The sequence below is a fragment of the Varroa destructor genome, unplaced genomic scaffold, assembly GCF_002443255.2.
Source record: "Varroa destructor unplaced genomic scaffold, Vdes_3.0 BEIS01000007.1, whole genome shotgun sequence".
Classification (NCBI taxonomy): Eukaryota; Metazoa; Arthropoda; class Arachnida; order Mesostigmata; family Varroidae; genus Varroa; species Varroa destructor.
Genome location: NW_019211460.1, coordinates 17,147,507 through 17,164,089, shown reverse-complemented (window position 1 = coordinate 17,164,089; position 16,583 = coordinate 17,147,507). Strand labels below are relative to the sequence as shown.

The 16,583-nt window shown below is 41.8% G+C and overlaps 1 protein-coding gene across 2 annotated transcripts in view; it reads right to left on the bottom strand.

The window, feature by feature from the left end:
• kkv (hyaluronan synthase-like protein kkv) overlaps positions 1–16,583 on the bottom strand; it is a 133,282-nt gene that overhangs the window by 83,094 nt on the left and 33,605 nt on the right. For both annotated transcript variants that reach the window (XM_022814597.2, XM_086975892.1), the window contains exons 4-8: positions 14,851–15,378; positions 14,164–14,496; positions 11,994–12,200; positions 4,109–4,285; positions 1,470–1,569 (exon numbers count right to left, since the gene is read on the bottom strand). In XM_022814597.2, coding sequence (XP_022670332.1) covers positions 1,470–1,569; positions 4,109–4,285; positions 11,994–12,200; positions 14,164–14,496; positions 14,851–15,378 — 1,345 coding nt within the window. The remainder of the gene's footprint in view (positions 1–1,469; positions 1,570–4,108; positions 4,286–11,993; positions 12,201–14,163; positions 14,497–14,850; positions 15,379–16,583) is intronic.

Here is a 16,583-nt window from a genome sequence, read left to right as displayed (position 1 = left end):
GACAACAACAATAAGAACATCGAATAAACGGTTTGCTCATGCAAAATCAGAGCGGCATATAGCGGCCCGAGACTTAGGACCATAAGGTCTTTGGTTCAGGTACTATAGAAAGCACATGAATTGAGTCTTTTTTTTATGTTAATTGGATTGTAACCGATTAATTTCAACGATAAATTTGTCCAAATTAAAGAAGCGGATCACGGTCTTTCGTTAATAGCGACATAATCATGCACAGCCAACGCGGAAGAATATTTAGACGAATTTTATAGTGTACTAGCAAACAAATCGATTACTTCAGTTCGGATACTCCTAACGGGAAGCATGCCTCATGACCAGTACAAAAACGAATCCTAGACGTGTAGTCTAGAGTGCACGGAAAAGACTTTTTCATCTGCTTAGTTGGCTTAGTTTGTACAGCCTAGCTTCATAACATTCCGAGTCCCCGCGGATAGCACATAGGTGCGAAATAAGTAGCCGAAGCTTGTATATCCATGTTATAACTCTACGTGGCATTGATTCCGCTGCTAACGCTATACTCGGACCCATTGCCGACATTAATACGAACTAACTTGAAAGGTTCTTTCTAACTGGCGCACGATGAAACTTTTCTCATCGATTTTATAACTCAAAATAAATGTACAGCTGAAATGTGGCAAGGACTTTGTGAAGACATATTTTGATGCGCCCTAGCATGATAATGGCTAATGCCGTTTGGAGCCAGGCAGGAAAATATTGACTGCAGAACTTTTCACCTTCACGAACTGAGACTTTTGAATGTTTGCCTTTTCACCATGCTTCCTTAAGTTCCTTTTTTTATCAAATGCGTTTACTATTATACACTAATTACGGGCTGGAGATGCAAGTTGAAATGCTGACTTTGATCTGGGTGTGGAACAAATTCCGCATAACATGCTGAGACTAGCGGGACAGACTGGTGTAATACGATAAGTTTATAGTCATAGGGGGGCATCAAGTCATGCGTGAAGATGTAAGTTTACAGGAACTAGAGGGTTGTACGAAGTCCATGATCAAAGCATGTTACTGTAATTACGAAAAGACAGTTGCTAGAAAATAAACAATGACGCAATTAACCATCTTTTGCTTTATAAGCAATTGTTAATTTTGAATACGATATAAAACTAGACTATAATTCATTAATAGTGCGGGCCAAGTGGAATTAGAAGCCTGGAGATGGAAAAAATTTTGACAGAGAAATGTGTTTGTAACAAGCACGCTTCGAAAATCATTTGCATTGAAATAAAAATGATAATTTTAGCCTAATAATATAGAAGTTCAAAGGGGAGCATCAAATTCGATGTTGAAAGAATTAAATTTCCGTCTGACGAAGGCTCTTCAAGAAAAGCTGTTTCTCAAGCAGCATATGTCTACATCTGACCTATTTTTGGTTACAGAAGCCCTTCGCTGAAGGCGATTTGCACTCAGACGCGCTGTAAGTGCACAGTACTGACCCTCAAATTCATAATAATCAGGATCGACAATACGCAGGTACTTCTGAGCGTTACGGCGGGCGCACTGATCTTCGTCCATTCGCATGATGGACTTCAACATCTGAAAGCATACCATACCATACCGAAAATAATTTGTTAGCAATCAGTTAGAATGACAGTGGCATCTGTTACATAAGTCTCACATTTCACATACTGACTTTAGCCAAAAAAAGAAGGAGTTGTAAAGCACTAGGACTCGAGATTAAGCCGATAGCTGTTAGTTTAGCACTGAGCAAAAAGGATGGCCGTTAGTTATTGCATCACTATCCCAAATCGAAAACGGACATAATGGCCCATTTTAGCATGTGCGTTCTACCTGTTTTACGATTTGTAACGAAGGCCCACCGGAAACCTATGGCCTGGGAATCACCAGGTTGTTAGAAAAAAAAAATCAATGTAGCCCATTCTACAATAGGTTGACGCATTTCTGCCAGCAATCGTTGCTTTACACATCGTTACTGAGTCGTTCCTAGGCGGCTATTTTGGGCTTGAATTGACAGTCACACAAACCGGTAATACAGAAGAGGAGCTACGGCGGCAACAGCTTGCGCCAATAGACATTTTTGAGGAGCTAATCATTGACGCCAGCTTTACTCGCAGCTCGCGGCTTATGAAGGTCATAATGGCTTCACCTTGCGAACAATGCGGTATATCCGTGATGCGTTCCGCCCGATCTCTGTTGCTAACGCACAAGCAGACGGAACCGATCTTACCACCATACGTCCCATACGTCTCGTCGTCATTTGGGCATCTCATTTTGACTTAGCCTACGCGATAAATGACTAAGGACGTAACAAATACAAGGTAAATATGAGGGACGCTTTTTTCATAGCCAAATTTGTTACAGGAAGACGAATCTCAAGATTTCTATATCTAACATATTTCTGTATCTACATAGCTCAACTTACATAGTTATTTAATAAAGTAGATAATTATAGTAACTAGCACTAAGAATAAGAAAAAGTAGAAACAAACGAGGACAGTCTAGGAATTCAGCAGTTCCTTTGAATAGCTGTTTTTTTTTAAATAGCAACGCTAGACTCAAGAAATTAGTTCATAACTACGTTCGTTTGGGTACGACAATAACAGGTATCACATACGCTGCGCGGATTAAATAGTGGGTGTTGTACTTTTTCATGACCATATACTTCCATTGCACATACCTTATGTTCTACGCCTAGAGCAGACGTGAATGCGCGTGGAGCCAATGACATGCTTAAAATATAAAACTGGGTTAAAAGAAAACTCTTTCCCATTACTTTGACTTCATTCACAGCTTTAGCCTGTATCATGTATGCACATCTCAATTGGAATTGGTTCAATTTTATGCCATTATTATCTACGACTTGCAGTTATTTTTCGTAATGTAGAATTGGAGTAAGCGGTTGTCTGTGGAAATTGGTTACGGTATCGTTCCACGTGTGTGTATACATTTTGGTATATGCTAACGTATACAATGCGTTAAGTTGCTGTGTTATTTTTTCATTTACGTTGGAATACACAGGTGATTCTAGATAAAGCTGGATAATAGCAGATTGAATCTTTCTCAAAAGCTCGCAGGCATAATATCGGGAACACCTTTTTGTCTTAACAATGACGTAGAACAGTACTGTGAATTAGTACACGTATTTTACATGTACTTAGAACGTGTAACTAGAATTTCAGCAAGTATTAATGATTTCCGTACATGAACAAAAAGTTTGTTCTCCTATGCAACGGCCCAGACTTACGCACGTTTAGAGATAAAATGACGTCAGTGATTCGTGTTATCAGGACAGTACGTACCTTTTTGTCTCTATATAAGCTAGGTCCTAAATAAAACGAAATAAAATACAAGCAAAAATAGAAAAAAAAAGATCAATAATCATAATATAATTTTTCATAACGCCATCGCTTCTCTTCAACTAGTACGTTCAAGCCATCCGTAAGTATGGGTTGAGCCGAGCTGTTCTCATTCATACACGTACATATTTAACTCGATAGGGAATAAATTCCCTACGTAATCCTCAGTATACTATCATTTTAAGCGGAAAAGTCAGGAAGACGGCGGTGTGAATCAGTATGGCAATAATGACCGTATTTAAATTGAATTACCCGAAAAAACGTTTTGTAGTTATGTTTTTATTTTTATTAAATCTTAATTGTCTCTGCTGTTACAAATTATAAACAAAAACAAAGTCAATATCGAGTAAGATTGTCATAAATTGTACGTATTAAGTATTTCCCGGGGTGCTATCCACAGACTCATACTTTCGATGTTCAGAAATTTCATATGAACAGATAAACACAGCTATTTTAATCTACGTAAACGATTTTAATGGAAGGTCTGTAATCGGCTAGATTTATAAATGAGTATACAGCAGGTCGCCAGAATAACTAACTACGCTAGCCCTTCCGTTCTCGAACAGTCGTCTCCATTTCGTATGTAATCGATGCTTACATGAAATCGGGTCACTTTATTTTTACTTTTACTCAGAAGCTGCCAAAGTAACGGCCAGCCTAAACTATTGGAAATAGTCCACGTCGCGATTAGCATAAATTCCGTCACGTCTTCATGATACAAAGGGAAAGTATGAATAATAAATGCAACGTCAGCTTACCTGAATCATTTCATCGGTGGTTTCGTGCCACATTGTGGCGCATGCGTAAATCTTCGTGACGTGATCGGACGCTTTCACTGTGCTAGGGGTTCCCTTTTTCTCCTTATCCTTATCTGATGATTCGGAAATCGTCTCATACATAGTTTCATAATCCTCGGTGCCATCAAGAGCCAATTCCTGTTAAAAGAAGTTCCGTTTTGTATTAAGCCAGTAATTTGTTTTTTGATAAGTGCGCACATTCAGTACGTATATAACAACGTATATAACATTTTCACACTCTACCAAGCTAACGGTTAGAATCCACACTCTCTTCTCTTTCTTCTTTTCTCCATACCTGCGCTATTGATATCATAGTCATAATGAAAACGTGTAGATATGAAGACATTTTAAACACGAGTGAGTTTGGGAACTCATGGAAGATTGAAAAAATAACGAGATTCACTATATTCACCCACTAACGGGCGATATCCATACATACGGTAATTACCGTTGACCATTTATGACTATAATGTACTAGTAAGACCCCTGAAGCTCTTCCCGACTCTTGCTCCCTTTTCGCTGAATCGCAAATGACCTTAAGTTCACTTTAAGCGTAGTTACGCCTCAGGAGTCCGTTCGTTTGTGTATATCCTTCTGTGCATTATATAATATGTAGGCGCTTTCGTACATAGCGACAAGATCTTCGTAGCTCCAAGAAGCTTCTTTTTCTAGGTCCGTTTGCATTGATGCGGTCAACGCCCGAGTGTGTGCAAATGTCAGATATGGTGATACACGTCTCAACCAGCAAATAGGCAACATATGTTTTGAGAAGACGGATCTCTAGAGAGGGCTTAGTCGCTTAACGGAACCGAGGATGCTGGCTTTATGTCTGGAAAGCTGGAGCTGTATCCATTTGTGTACCGACGAATATCGTTTAATGGCATAGGCTAACATGGTCTACCACTTAAAGACAGACGAGTCACGCACAACGTTGTTCTTTTCTCTAATAATGTTTTGTTTGTATTCGATAATGTAATTGTTTGATTAGGGCTGAACATCAGAGCCTCTGCTCAAAATTGGCAGACTTTTTTGTGCGGGATTGCACTTCTAACACATATATTGAGACCGATTAGAAACAACAGGTTAAAAACAAACAAAAAACTGCATTATCTGCTCTTCTAGATAATGTTTACTGCGGTGAATTTTTTCAAGCAGCAACAGCAGAGGGTCACTCGATTTTTTCGACGTATCAAAACTAAGATGAGTGATAAATAGTTTGACGTCTAAAAGAACGCTTAGACGGCTTAATAACGGGTCAAGCTAAGGTTTGACATGATCACGTGCTATTCGCGCACCTGGTGAAATGAGAAGGAGCAATATAGGAGGAACTAGAAAATTGTCGTTTTTATTATCACAGTTAGGCTTATCATTACAATTTCAATCTATAGACTTACACAATGGATTTAACGGCGTTGTGGCATACCTTATCCGATTCTTCATGGTTACCCATATAATGTGAACTACTGTGCTGACTTAAAGTCAGTGCTGCTTTATGGCATCCATACCCCAGGCCAACTTCTTTACAACGCTACGAAGGCTCGCATAATGCACACCAAAGGCGCCTGTTGACCTTGGATCGACAAACTAATACTTATGATATAAAGAAATGTACACAATGATGTTAGGCCCAGTATAAACGGATCCACTGTTATAACGGTCGACTCTACGAAATAACACAATGTTGACCCAATGTTAGGCGTATATGAGTAAAAATAAGAAGCCAATGATTGTTTGTCGTCAAAACTTAAAAGTTTCGGAACTTCTATGTGAATATAAAGTGAAATCCTCACTGACCCAGCTCTTTAGCAAGCGACGCTTAATGATATTCAACAGTAGTTTCTTAGAGACAACGACTGGGTCTCGTTTAGAAATATCGCATTTAGACGTAATGCTTCAAGATTTTAAAATGGATCTAGCAATTAGGTCTAAGATTTGCTGTTGCTTTCGTTTTTCTTCATCTGCTTGCATAATACGGACGGTGCCTTTCCGAACATCCAGCTGTTGAAGTACACGTTTGACCCTTTCTATGTGCTTCTGACCTTGTTCTTTTTTACATATCATTGATATCTTTAATAGTAGTGAATGTTATCTCATTGTGTCCTTTTGTTGAGTATCATTGCGTGCTTTATGCTGCCAATGGCCAAAGTATCGCAATCTTTGCCGTCATCACAGCCTTTTCGGACTTCGTAGAAGCTGCAGCAGTAAATATAGGTGCACTACAACTAAAAATAGAGGGCGCTCTGTTGCCTCTGCTTGCTATCTACCTGTCTTTCTTTGATGCTCTACCTCTACTGCAGCATCGCAGTAAACGCAGTAAGGAGACACCGATGGATATAGAGAGCTATAGACATAGACGTGGCTACAAGTAATGAGGAGCACCAGTGCTTCGGTTGAAGGAGGGAAAGAAAAAAGACGGCAAGCGAAAGGAGGAGTAGAAGGCACTAGCAACCAACACGACTGGACGACAAATGGGAATGCTGGCTAGGAATATGGCCTGTTCGGTGATGATTCTGTCGACCACCAAACGCACCACGTCGTCTCACTGCATAGTTACACTGGGTCGATATAGTGATGAATATCGGCGAAGCGAATGGAAGCGAAGTAGCGGAAGATGTAAGGCGAGGGAAAGAGCAACTACGGGTTCGAGTCTGCTGTTAACAGCGGGGACACGCTGCTAGCACCGGTTGGGCATAACCAAACGCGAGTGGTGTTCGGGGTACGTGGAACGCTCGCCGGGGAACTCCAGTATCGAGAGGGAATTGGGTTCTGATTGGGGAGTCGCTGGGGAAGGGGGAGTACTTCTGGGAAAAAAAGTTCACGTTCAAGTGCCTATTTGTTTTCGTTCGCTTGCCCAGTCTTTCACTTTCTCTATTGCAGTGTTTTACCGTAGGTCGCAGTTTAGGGCTTTTTGTAAAAGCGGCGGCAAACAGAAAGAAAAAAGGCCGAACACTAAAGGACGAAACGCATCATCGCGAAGAAGAACGCGCCAAACGAATGTCGTTGTTTCCCAGTTCGATTGCTCAGCTAGCGTCCGCTGGATAGCTGTAGTGCTTTGGCCCGCGTTTCCAACAATGGATGCCTTTATTGCTTGGGATAGTGAGGGACGTACTGACGAGGCAGGAGGAGAGAGTGCAAAAGAAGAGAAAAACAAGGAAAAAGCAGGCAAACTCTTCGCCTATCATAGTTTGTCTATGTTACTCTGTCCCATAAAACAGCTGGCCAAGACTTTTCCCAAATCCCGACCGCAAGACATGCACGCAATTTTACCCACGGGCACTACATTACTGTCATCACCTCCACCAGAAGCGTAGGTCTGATCAGTATACGAAACTGGTCCATTTGCCACAGGGATACTCACTCCCAGGATCCCCAAAACCTGAAACCATTCTCCGCCATTCTGATCCCGATTGCTCCCTTAGCCGTATGTCGTCCAGAGCCCCAGTCTCAATTTCGGTAGTGATTTGGGCTGGCCAAAGGCTAGTGAGGTGAGCTATTCGAGTGACACTATCATTTTGACCAACAGCGGTTACATCAGTAGTAGCAATAACAGCAGCATCGACCTCACTGAAGCGTTTGGTCCCATCGTCTACACGCAGAAAAAAAAGCGCAGTGTGTTCTAACAGAAAGAGCCGTAGCTATGACACTGGTACTCGTGTCGGCCGTGATGTGGATTGTGGTAGTGGTCGTGGCAAACATTGCGATAGAAGTTGTTCTTGAGGGTAACAAAATAGACGGCGCAGCCAAGCCTCAAAGAGAGGTATAGAGAAAAAATGAAAGTATGCAAGAACAGCGAAGACGACGATAACTACCAAATAGCACACTGTGACATTTGACAAAAGTACACAAGTGCAAGGCTCGTGCTGCGTCTCCTTGAATAGAAGCTAGGCCAACTTTTCCTGACGGTTAGTTGCATTTAACTGGATGCGACCAATCTGTATTGATAGTCTTGCAATGATTTCTGTTATCGAGGATCCTAAGAAAATGCGAAAAAAAGAAGGAGCTGCCAATAAGTTAAACCGCAAGGGTTGCTGTCAACAACAGAGTTGGCGAATGCGGAACAGTCATGAACTTTTGATGACACTTTGAATACACATACTACAATTTATCTATGTGCCTTCTCAGCTCTATAAATTGGCACCTCCCCTAGTGTAGCACTTTGCGTTGGTAAATACACATGGAGCCAGACTGTTGAGAATCGAAGGCAAGTGGGTTGTAGTTTAACAAATACACTCGGAAACATTCACCTGTTTGACACGTTCGATGCTCTGTGAAAAACGAATGTAGTGCATGTACCGCCCATATGTCAATGCACCTAGCTGTCAAGGTAACATTGACATGATTAAGTTCCTTGTTAATTGACCAATGCCCATACTCCTAAAAGAATCCAGCTCCACCGACCCATTCTAGCCGACCCATTCTACGGACTAATGTGGCGATTGGGATCCCACATGGATCACGAAAGCTGTCTAGATTCAACTTTCGTCTTTTTTGAATATATATATATACGTGTCGGTATAGAAGTATCTCATGTAAATACATCATCCGGAAACGATCTCCTTCAACATCTTCAGCCAAATGGGATTAGTTGAATTGAAGCACGGTATCCTGTGCTTGCTTGGTAGAACTGACTCTAAGTAGCACCTGTCTTGAACATGCATGGATTTTGCCTGTATGATATGGTAAGGTGATATTCTTGGAAGTAAATGTAAGTTATAAATATGTGATTACACGCTCACTTCCAAAATATGTCATACGCCCTTCTCCGCCTGTACATCTGTTGTCATGTTGTTACGACAACACGTTTTTCTCTAAGCGTAGTAAGAACTAGTAAATTATACATTCACTGAATTCTTGTATAAGGCTGAGTATAACTCGTAAGCTGTCTACTGTACATATCTGTACACATAGATTTTTGAGTACATACCGACTATTTTGCGCTGGATAACGTTCAGCCAAAGATTCAGTCAGATTGTTGCTCGACCTGGCCTTACGTGCAGCAGGAAACGTTGTCTTTTATGATACTCTTCTTTGTATAAATCTGCACGTATTTAAACTTTTAATTGGCCATACGATGTGTGGACTACTTGGCGTTGCAAGCCAACTTTAGAAGCGTTGGTCTTCTGACCCGGCAGTGCTTGCCTACGTCCCTCTATCCAAGAACTCTACGGGAGTACGCGGGCGTAAAACACCCCTGTAGAACCCCTCAGCCATCTCATCTCAACGGGTCTGGAGGCGTATGTACGCATAGCGGTTTATACTAGTAAGGGAAGGTAGCTCCTTTCAGCACGAAATCGAATCAGAGCTCAACTTGCCGTTCAGCAAGTGGCATCCCTTAGTGAAACGCTGAGGCGAGTAGAGGGATCCAGCGAAGCTCATTGAATAAAAGCCTGCTCTTTCCGCTGGACACAGCTCCCCCAAAGACTTTCCTCTCCAGGACGGCCAACCTGCCACAGCTCGTGACGACTTTACATCTCGTTGAGCCACTTCAGAGTCACATACTACAATTTATGCAGAGATGGCAACACAAGCGCGTTAGCGCTTGTGTTGCCATCTCTGCATCTGCAGGAGTCTGGAGAATGAAGACAACGACGTCACGGGAACTGAAAAGGGGTTTAAAGGACTTGGTACACTGGTCGCCTGGGAATAACTAGCCGCTAAAGCATAGCTTGCGCTGCCAGGGTTCTATAAGTTTGAGTGAGCGTATATCTAAGCATCTCGTCGCGCTGTATTATGTGTATGTGTTTGCAGGTCTGCGCTTGTGAACGTTTGTCTGTCCCTTTTCAGGACTCCAGGGAGTCAAGGAACCACTGGCCTAGTAGTGATGGCTCGGGCTGTGTCAGGCTACGAATCTCGTATTGTCGCACCGAGGGGGTGATGTTTGCCCGTACGGTAGCAAACAAATCTAGCCAGTAGGGTAGTTAGATATGTAGACGGTCAAGCAGGCGGCCTTGCGTGTTGGTGGCGCACATCCGCTTCACGCTGCTGCTACCACCGCTACCAAAATGGCCACGGCCAGATCCAAGCTTAAGGAACATAGCCTGTAAAGGGTAGAACGCCGTTTCAGGCCAAACAGAGTACTACTGCTCTAGTCCGGGCTGTTAGGACGAGCCCATGTGGCTAGTTTCTACGCCAGGCCTCGTGAGTATATATATCCACAATGTTCCGGTCGGCCAAGCGGACGGGCTGCTTGGGCACCATATCCCAAGGGATTGTTTGGTTAGCCTTACAAAACTACTATAACCGGGCTACTACGAAAACGAACGCACAGGGAAAGAGAACGCAGTAGGTTCTATAGACGAGGTCGGCGAGCCTACGCGGCTTGGACCCAGTAGAGCCATATAATCAGCAGGCAGTAGCACTAGTGATTCGTTTGTTCGACCAATATCAATCGATATTTTCGCATGGCTGAAGCGTGCAAAATAGTAGCCCAAGTTGACCAGGCCATCAATGGCTTTTAAGAATCTTATTTGTTATCTTGGCGAACGAGAGTATCAGCTAACTGATGTTGGTTGCCATATGTGGTAGAAATTAAATTAAAGTATTGCTATTTTCCGTGACGATAAACGCTTGCTTCGGATCTTCAAATATGATTGAAATAAGTAGATTAATATGATATGTTAGTGGATATATGAAAAAAAAAAAAGGTAACAAAATATAATAGCTGGATATACGTTTCATCAAGTATGTTACTCACCAGAAAAACTGTATGTTTGCATATATGTAGGTGAGATCAAGGTCACCTAACGCTCATACGAGTACGCTTCTAATGTGCTGGCTTGGATTATCCAGACTCAGTACGATGTACAGCTGTTTGATAGTGTTGAAAAGCACACTTCAGATACAAGAACACAAGTAGCTCGTAAAGGAAAATTTCAATCGGAGAACCATCTTGGAAAATTTTCATGGGTGAATTTACTCAATAACCGCCCCACTTCCAATAGATGAATCCTAGAAACATTAATATAGTAATTAAAATCGAATTTTGCATATAGCTCATATCGAAAACATCGCGTACGTCTATCAAGTAAGTAAAACATAGACATGTCGCGTATGCGTGGAGGCCAATTTTTCAACGAGGTTAATTTGGAGGTCGACGAAGACGCAAGGTCTACAAAGTATAGTTTCATTATTAGCATCTGTTTCTAGATATTCGAAATAGCATATCTCCCTACATTAGAGACGTCGCTTATTTATGTCAGGCTTCTGGCACTCGATGGGAGACTGCTATATTAGCAGTCAGCTTTGAAAGTCTCCTAGACAGATGCTTTCGAGATATTTCGAGTATTTTAGTTTGTTCTAGCTTAAGACGATTTGAGACAGTTTGAGAGTGCTGTACTTGCAGTAGTCAAAAGTCAAATTGGGCCTGACTGAGCTACGACGAAAAAGGCGGAAGCTTCAGTTTAGGCCTGGTAGGATGTCAAGCCTTACAAAGAACAATTTGAGCTAAATCAAATGAAAATTTCCGTATACTAATGCCAACAATGTAAGAAATCCCGAAGTATTATTTTTCAATCCACTGGCTGCGTTTTCCAAAGGCTTTACAAGTAAAATAAGGATTCTGTTAATGGCAGTAGTTTCGAAAGCCCTCGCACGTTTTCCTGTTGACTTACGCTGGATTGTCCAAGTGGACGTATTAAGCTAGCACTACTTCATAGCACAATAAAAAATGTGCTATAAAAACCACCGTGTTTCAACAATGTAATTCCTAAAAAAAAATTGTAATACCGAAATACATCGCCAACGTTGCTTAACAACGGCTAAAATCATACTTTGCTACATACATACATAAAATTAGATTTCATTCTAGCTAATGACGGCTGATCATGTAAGCTTAATCTATACTTACGTCACTTTTAAGTTCCCCTTCGTCATCTCGTCGGCGGTTGAATGCTAGCGATTGATCGATCAGGGTGCCCACGTACATGGGGCAAACGAATAGTTTCTCCGTGGATGAAAGTCGCTCAGACTTTGGGGTAAGGATGTGAACTGCAATCCATGTTTGTGATAATAGGCATATTAACCAAATCCATGTATGTTGTGAGGTAAAGAAGTCCTGAAAATCCAAAACGCAGAATTTACCAAGTTACACAGTACTAGGATCCGTCACGTATAGCTATGTTTCTACAGCTTTGCTGAGGAACAGCAGTGAATGGAAAAAGCTTGTTTCACTTTGATCATAGTTTCAGTTGCGCTATAGTAATATATTACGGTATGATCTGCCTTAATCCACAAACATAATTTAAAAGTCAGATTCTAGAATACATTGTTGTTACAATTCAGGGAGATTTTTTTCGACTAAAAAATACCTGGCTCATGTGTCCTCGTAATATTTCACTGAAATTATCGCATTTTACTTTATGCTATATTTTTGACAGACGAGCCATTATAATAGACCTTGATAGTATAGCAGACAGTTTCCTCGAAAGCGCCTGATGACTACACCCGTGTTTTCTACATACGGCGTTGCAAACTGACAGAGTTCGGAGACCCATTCAGCAGCCCAAGGTTATGATGGTTCTTAGCTTAGCCAATCCGTCATATGGTACAACTTTCTGCGCGATGCGCACATATAGAGAAATGCGTACATCGCATTTCCCACAAGGTGCACACAACGTAGAATTATATTATCCATAGCTTAGCACTGTCGCCCAATGCACTGAATGCTCAATTTGTACTGCACTATTGCGGTACTGAAAACGTTGGCCTTCGAGCCTGTTTCGCCCATACATAACTTAGTGGGAAGTAGCAGCGTAGCTTCCTACCTGACGCTCAGTACACGCTGTGTTGTGCAATACAGCACAAAAGCCAACTCAACTGGATCGGGAGAGATCAACTGGGTCACTTCTCTGGTCGCTATTGGCCGATGCAGTAACATTGAAACTTGCGTCAGCCAACGCCCTTATCGCTAAAAAAGACGAGGAGCCAGGCGTCAAACCTTTTGAACGCAGTGGCAGCAGTGATCACGATCATGGATGAGGTATGTTATTATAGACAAGTTACAGGGAAAAACTGTAGCACATTGAACAATAGGGGTGAGTCATTAATTGATGTAGTTTCCCCGTACTCGTTAGGTATATCAGTACTTCAAAACAGGAGTTTTGCTTGCAGTCCAGCGTGATTAGACTTCTTAAATACCGGGATGGGCAAATTGTTGGTTTTTGTGGTCGTGCGAAACGACCAGATGAAAAGATGGTATGAAGACAACGCAGATTTAGGCTGCTTCAGCGCCAGGATGAGATAAAAGGTTAAAACAGTCCCACAGAACAGTGAATGGGTCAGGAAAACCGGTGGCTAACAGTAACGAAAGGTTCCTCTTTGCCGTGTGGAGCTTTGACGGGAGAAGCGGCTTCGCTGTAAAGACCTACGAAGAATTGGCTGACCAACTAACCATACCTACTCAATCGAAAGGGAGTTCGGCCACCCACACACACACACAGTTCTAAACCATCCGGCCTGGATGAAAAACGTATGGCAGCAGTAGCGAGACGCAGCGTTACTCTTGTTGACGTGGATCTTATTTATAGAGTTGATATTAACGGCGAGACTCATCGATGCTGTTGAGCTTCATTTTTTTCTACTGCTATTCGAGGAAAGGTCTACCTTGGCTATGCTAGTCCGACGATAGATCGTCACACTGTCTTGGGACCGCTTGCCCCACCCTTGTAGAAAAGCTGATTGGGCTTTAGTTAGGTAAAGCCTGACTTCCCTGACAGGGACTTAGAGGATTGTTTTGAGTGGAAACTAAATGATACGAATGGCCTGAACAGTAGTGGATATCTTGGTCTATAATCGCAGCAGGAATGGGGGTCCTTTTTGGGAGACATTGGGTTCGAACTGAACTGGATTTGCCCCCCTTCCTACTATACTTGCCGTTATCTATTTCTGCGATGATCTATTTACATTCAAAGTATCATACTAGTGCTTTCACCTTGCCTACTAATGTTGTTTTGATATAATTGCAATTCCCTACTTTTGTGCTCCTTAACTACGACTCGCAACTTTATCAGATAACAAACCTGAAAGAAATCTCCGGGAGGACACTTCCAGAAGAGGTATTTCGGTAACCAACCCTCGAAAAAGCAGACATCCTCAAAACGTATGCCACACGAGGCAATCAATAACGAGATGCATACGGGGATAGTGAGGGATATGGGGAAGGCGAAGCTGAAGCCTTGAATGCAGATTTTACAGGCAAACTTCGATGTGACATAGCAGAGATGCGCGGCACAGATTTGGATGAGGGCAACGATGAGCGGCGTCCACTCGAATGTCAGAAGTGAAATGTCATCGTCTAAGGGTGAAGCAGTCGGAATATCGGCCGGCAGATGGTCAAAGACACGCTGATATACCTGTGAAATTAAGATAAACATAAAAAGCTCGTCTTACTTTTACGAAAACGAGGGCAAGACGGACCCACGAAGAATTGCGTCCGGCACCAATGTACGTTGAAGATCAAAGTTCAAAATATGCATGAAACATCGGTGAAAAACAAATAAATATATTAATAGTTAAATGGTAATAATATGTAAAATGATAACGCGGATCTGTTCGTTGTGCTAAACGGTAAAAACTAGTTTCGCGACGTGACGTGACCTCAGCTAAGTAGGAAACCACGACGCGGTCTCTTAAAGTTGTTTTTTTTTAACCCGTATGCATATATGGACGTTTACAAACATCAATGTGCCACATTGCTAACGACTTACCTGTACGATCATGATTTTGTGGCTACGGAAAGCCTTTCCGAACGATCTAAGCAGATCCACGACATTTTCCATAGTGATTGTATTCACTAGCAGCATCGAGCAGAATATCAGCAGAACCTTCCATGATGCGATGAAAATATAGAGAAAATACCTCGACCTACGTAAATCATCCTTCATGGCGCCGAGTTTAGCGATGAATCCGAACGGAGATCGTTTGTCTACGTAGTTCTCCCACCAGCGACATGACACGAGCAAACAGGATACGGGAATCGTCCAGACTCGTTCACTCTCAACGAGAAATGGCCACACGACAAAACCCATCGCTTGGGCGCACAAACAGAAAAAATCCAGCAGAGTTCTTAACGCTCGTTTCTCTTCACCCTGATAGTGTGATAGCATACCAAAAAATGCCGGTAAGAAGCACATGCAGTTGGTGAGCATAGCCGCTTTGACGACATCCAACTCCGGGAGAACTACAAATACGAGGAGAACTAATCCGAACACATGGAACGACTCCATTAAAAAAACCTGCAAGGGCAATATTTGTTATTCTTAGTATCAATTTTTATAAATACTTAATAAATAAAAACTAAATAAAATTGTTTAAAGGTTATAATACGTCAAGACAAATAAAATTTTATGAATTACGTTTAACTTATAATTTATAGTAAGTAGAAAGATGACAAGAAAGGGCTTTCTTGGACAGAAGTTTCGATACTATCAGTTGACGTGGCGATGGCTATTTATTGCCACTCGGGATACTAATTCCAAAAAATGCCTTTAGGCCCATGCTTGACATATTATTCGTTGGATTCTTATTCAAAAATTTTGAAACTGGGAAACCGGCAGAGAGGTGTGCCTTTTCACAATTGTTATCGATTTAAATTTTACAAATTTTTCAGCCTAATTTACCCGGCTTTGTTTAGAACAATTCGCCATGTTCATCCCTGACAACATAGGTTTAATTTAAGAAAAAAAAAAAAGAATTTTAAAACATAATTTTAGTTCACTTAAAAATGCTTTTCATAAATTCTGCCAAGTTTCGCTATTATGATACTGGAAACATTTCGTTGCTTACTTCTAACCTGTGTGGGATCCTCAGGCTAGACCTTATCGTATCATCACAAGGAGTGATTCAATAACTCCTCCAGCGAATTAGTCAAAACGCTTAAATAAACCTGTCAAATCTCATTGGATCTACGTTTCCGAGTGTGCTATCTGTAAATGGAACACTAACGGAGACATTTCAACACTAGTACATGTCACGAATGAGAAACACCCCCAGCAAAGTTTTCTGAAATAGCTTGCTCCCCTCCAGACACCCCATAGCCACTTGAGTGTCGAATACCAATCGGTTCTTTCAGTAAACTAACGTCCCCTACTAGTGTCAACTGTCCGGAAGTAATTCATGTAGACGAACTAAATCATACCACATAATCCGGTCGCTGCTAGAGTAATACCTTCTCGCTATTGCCACCCCAGCAAATAGATAAGTTTGTGTCTGGTAATGAATTTCGTGGTCGTTTCTACTTAGTATAGCATTGTTGGTCCACAAAAGCTGTATACGAAAGCCGTATAAGCCAAATGTGGACTATCTCTCGGCCCGTGTATTTTTGACTAACATAGTAGACGGTCGGCGCAGATCAGATTAGTTAACGGCATCATTTGATCAATGGCAGTATTACTGTCAAGCTTTATTTGAGTGAAGTCCTGTCGATCTACGTATACGTTAC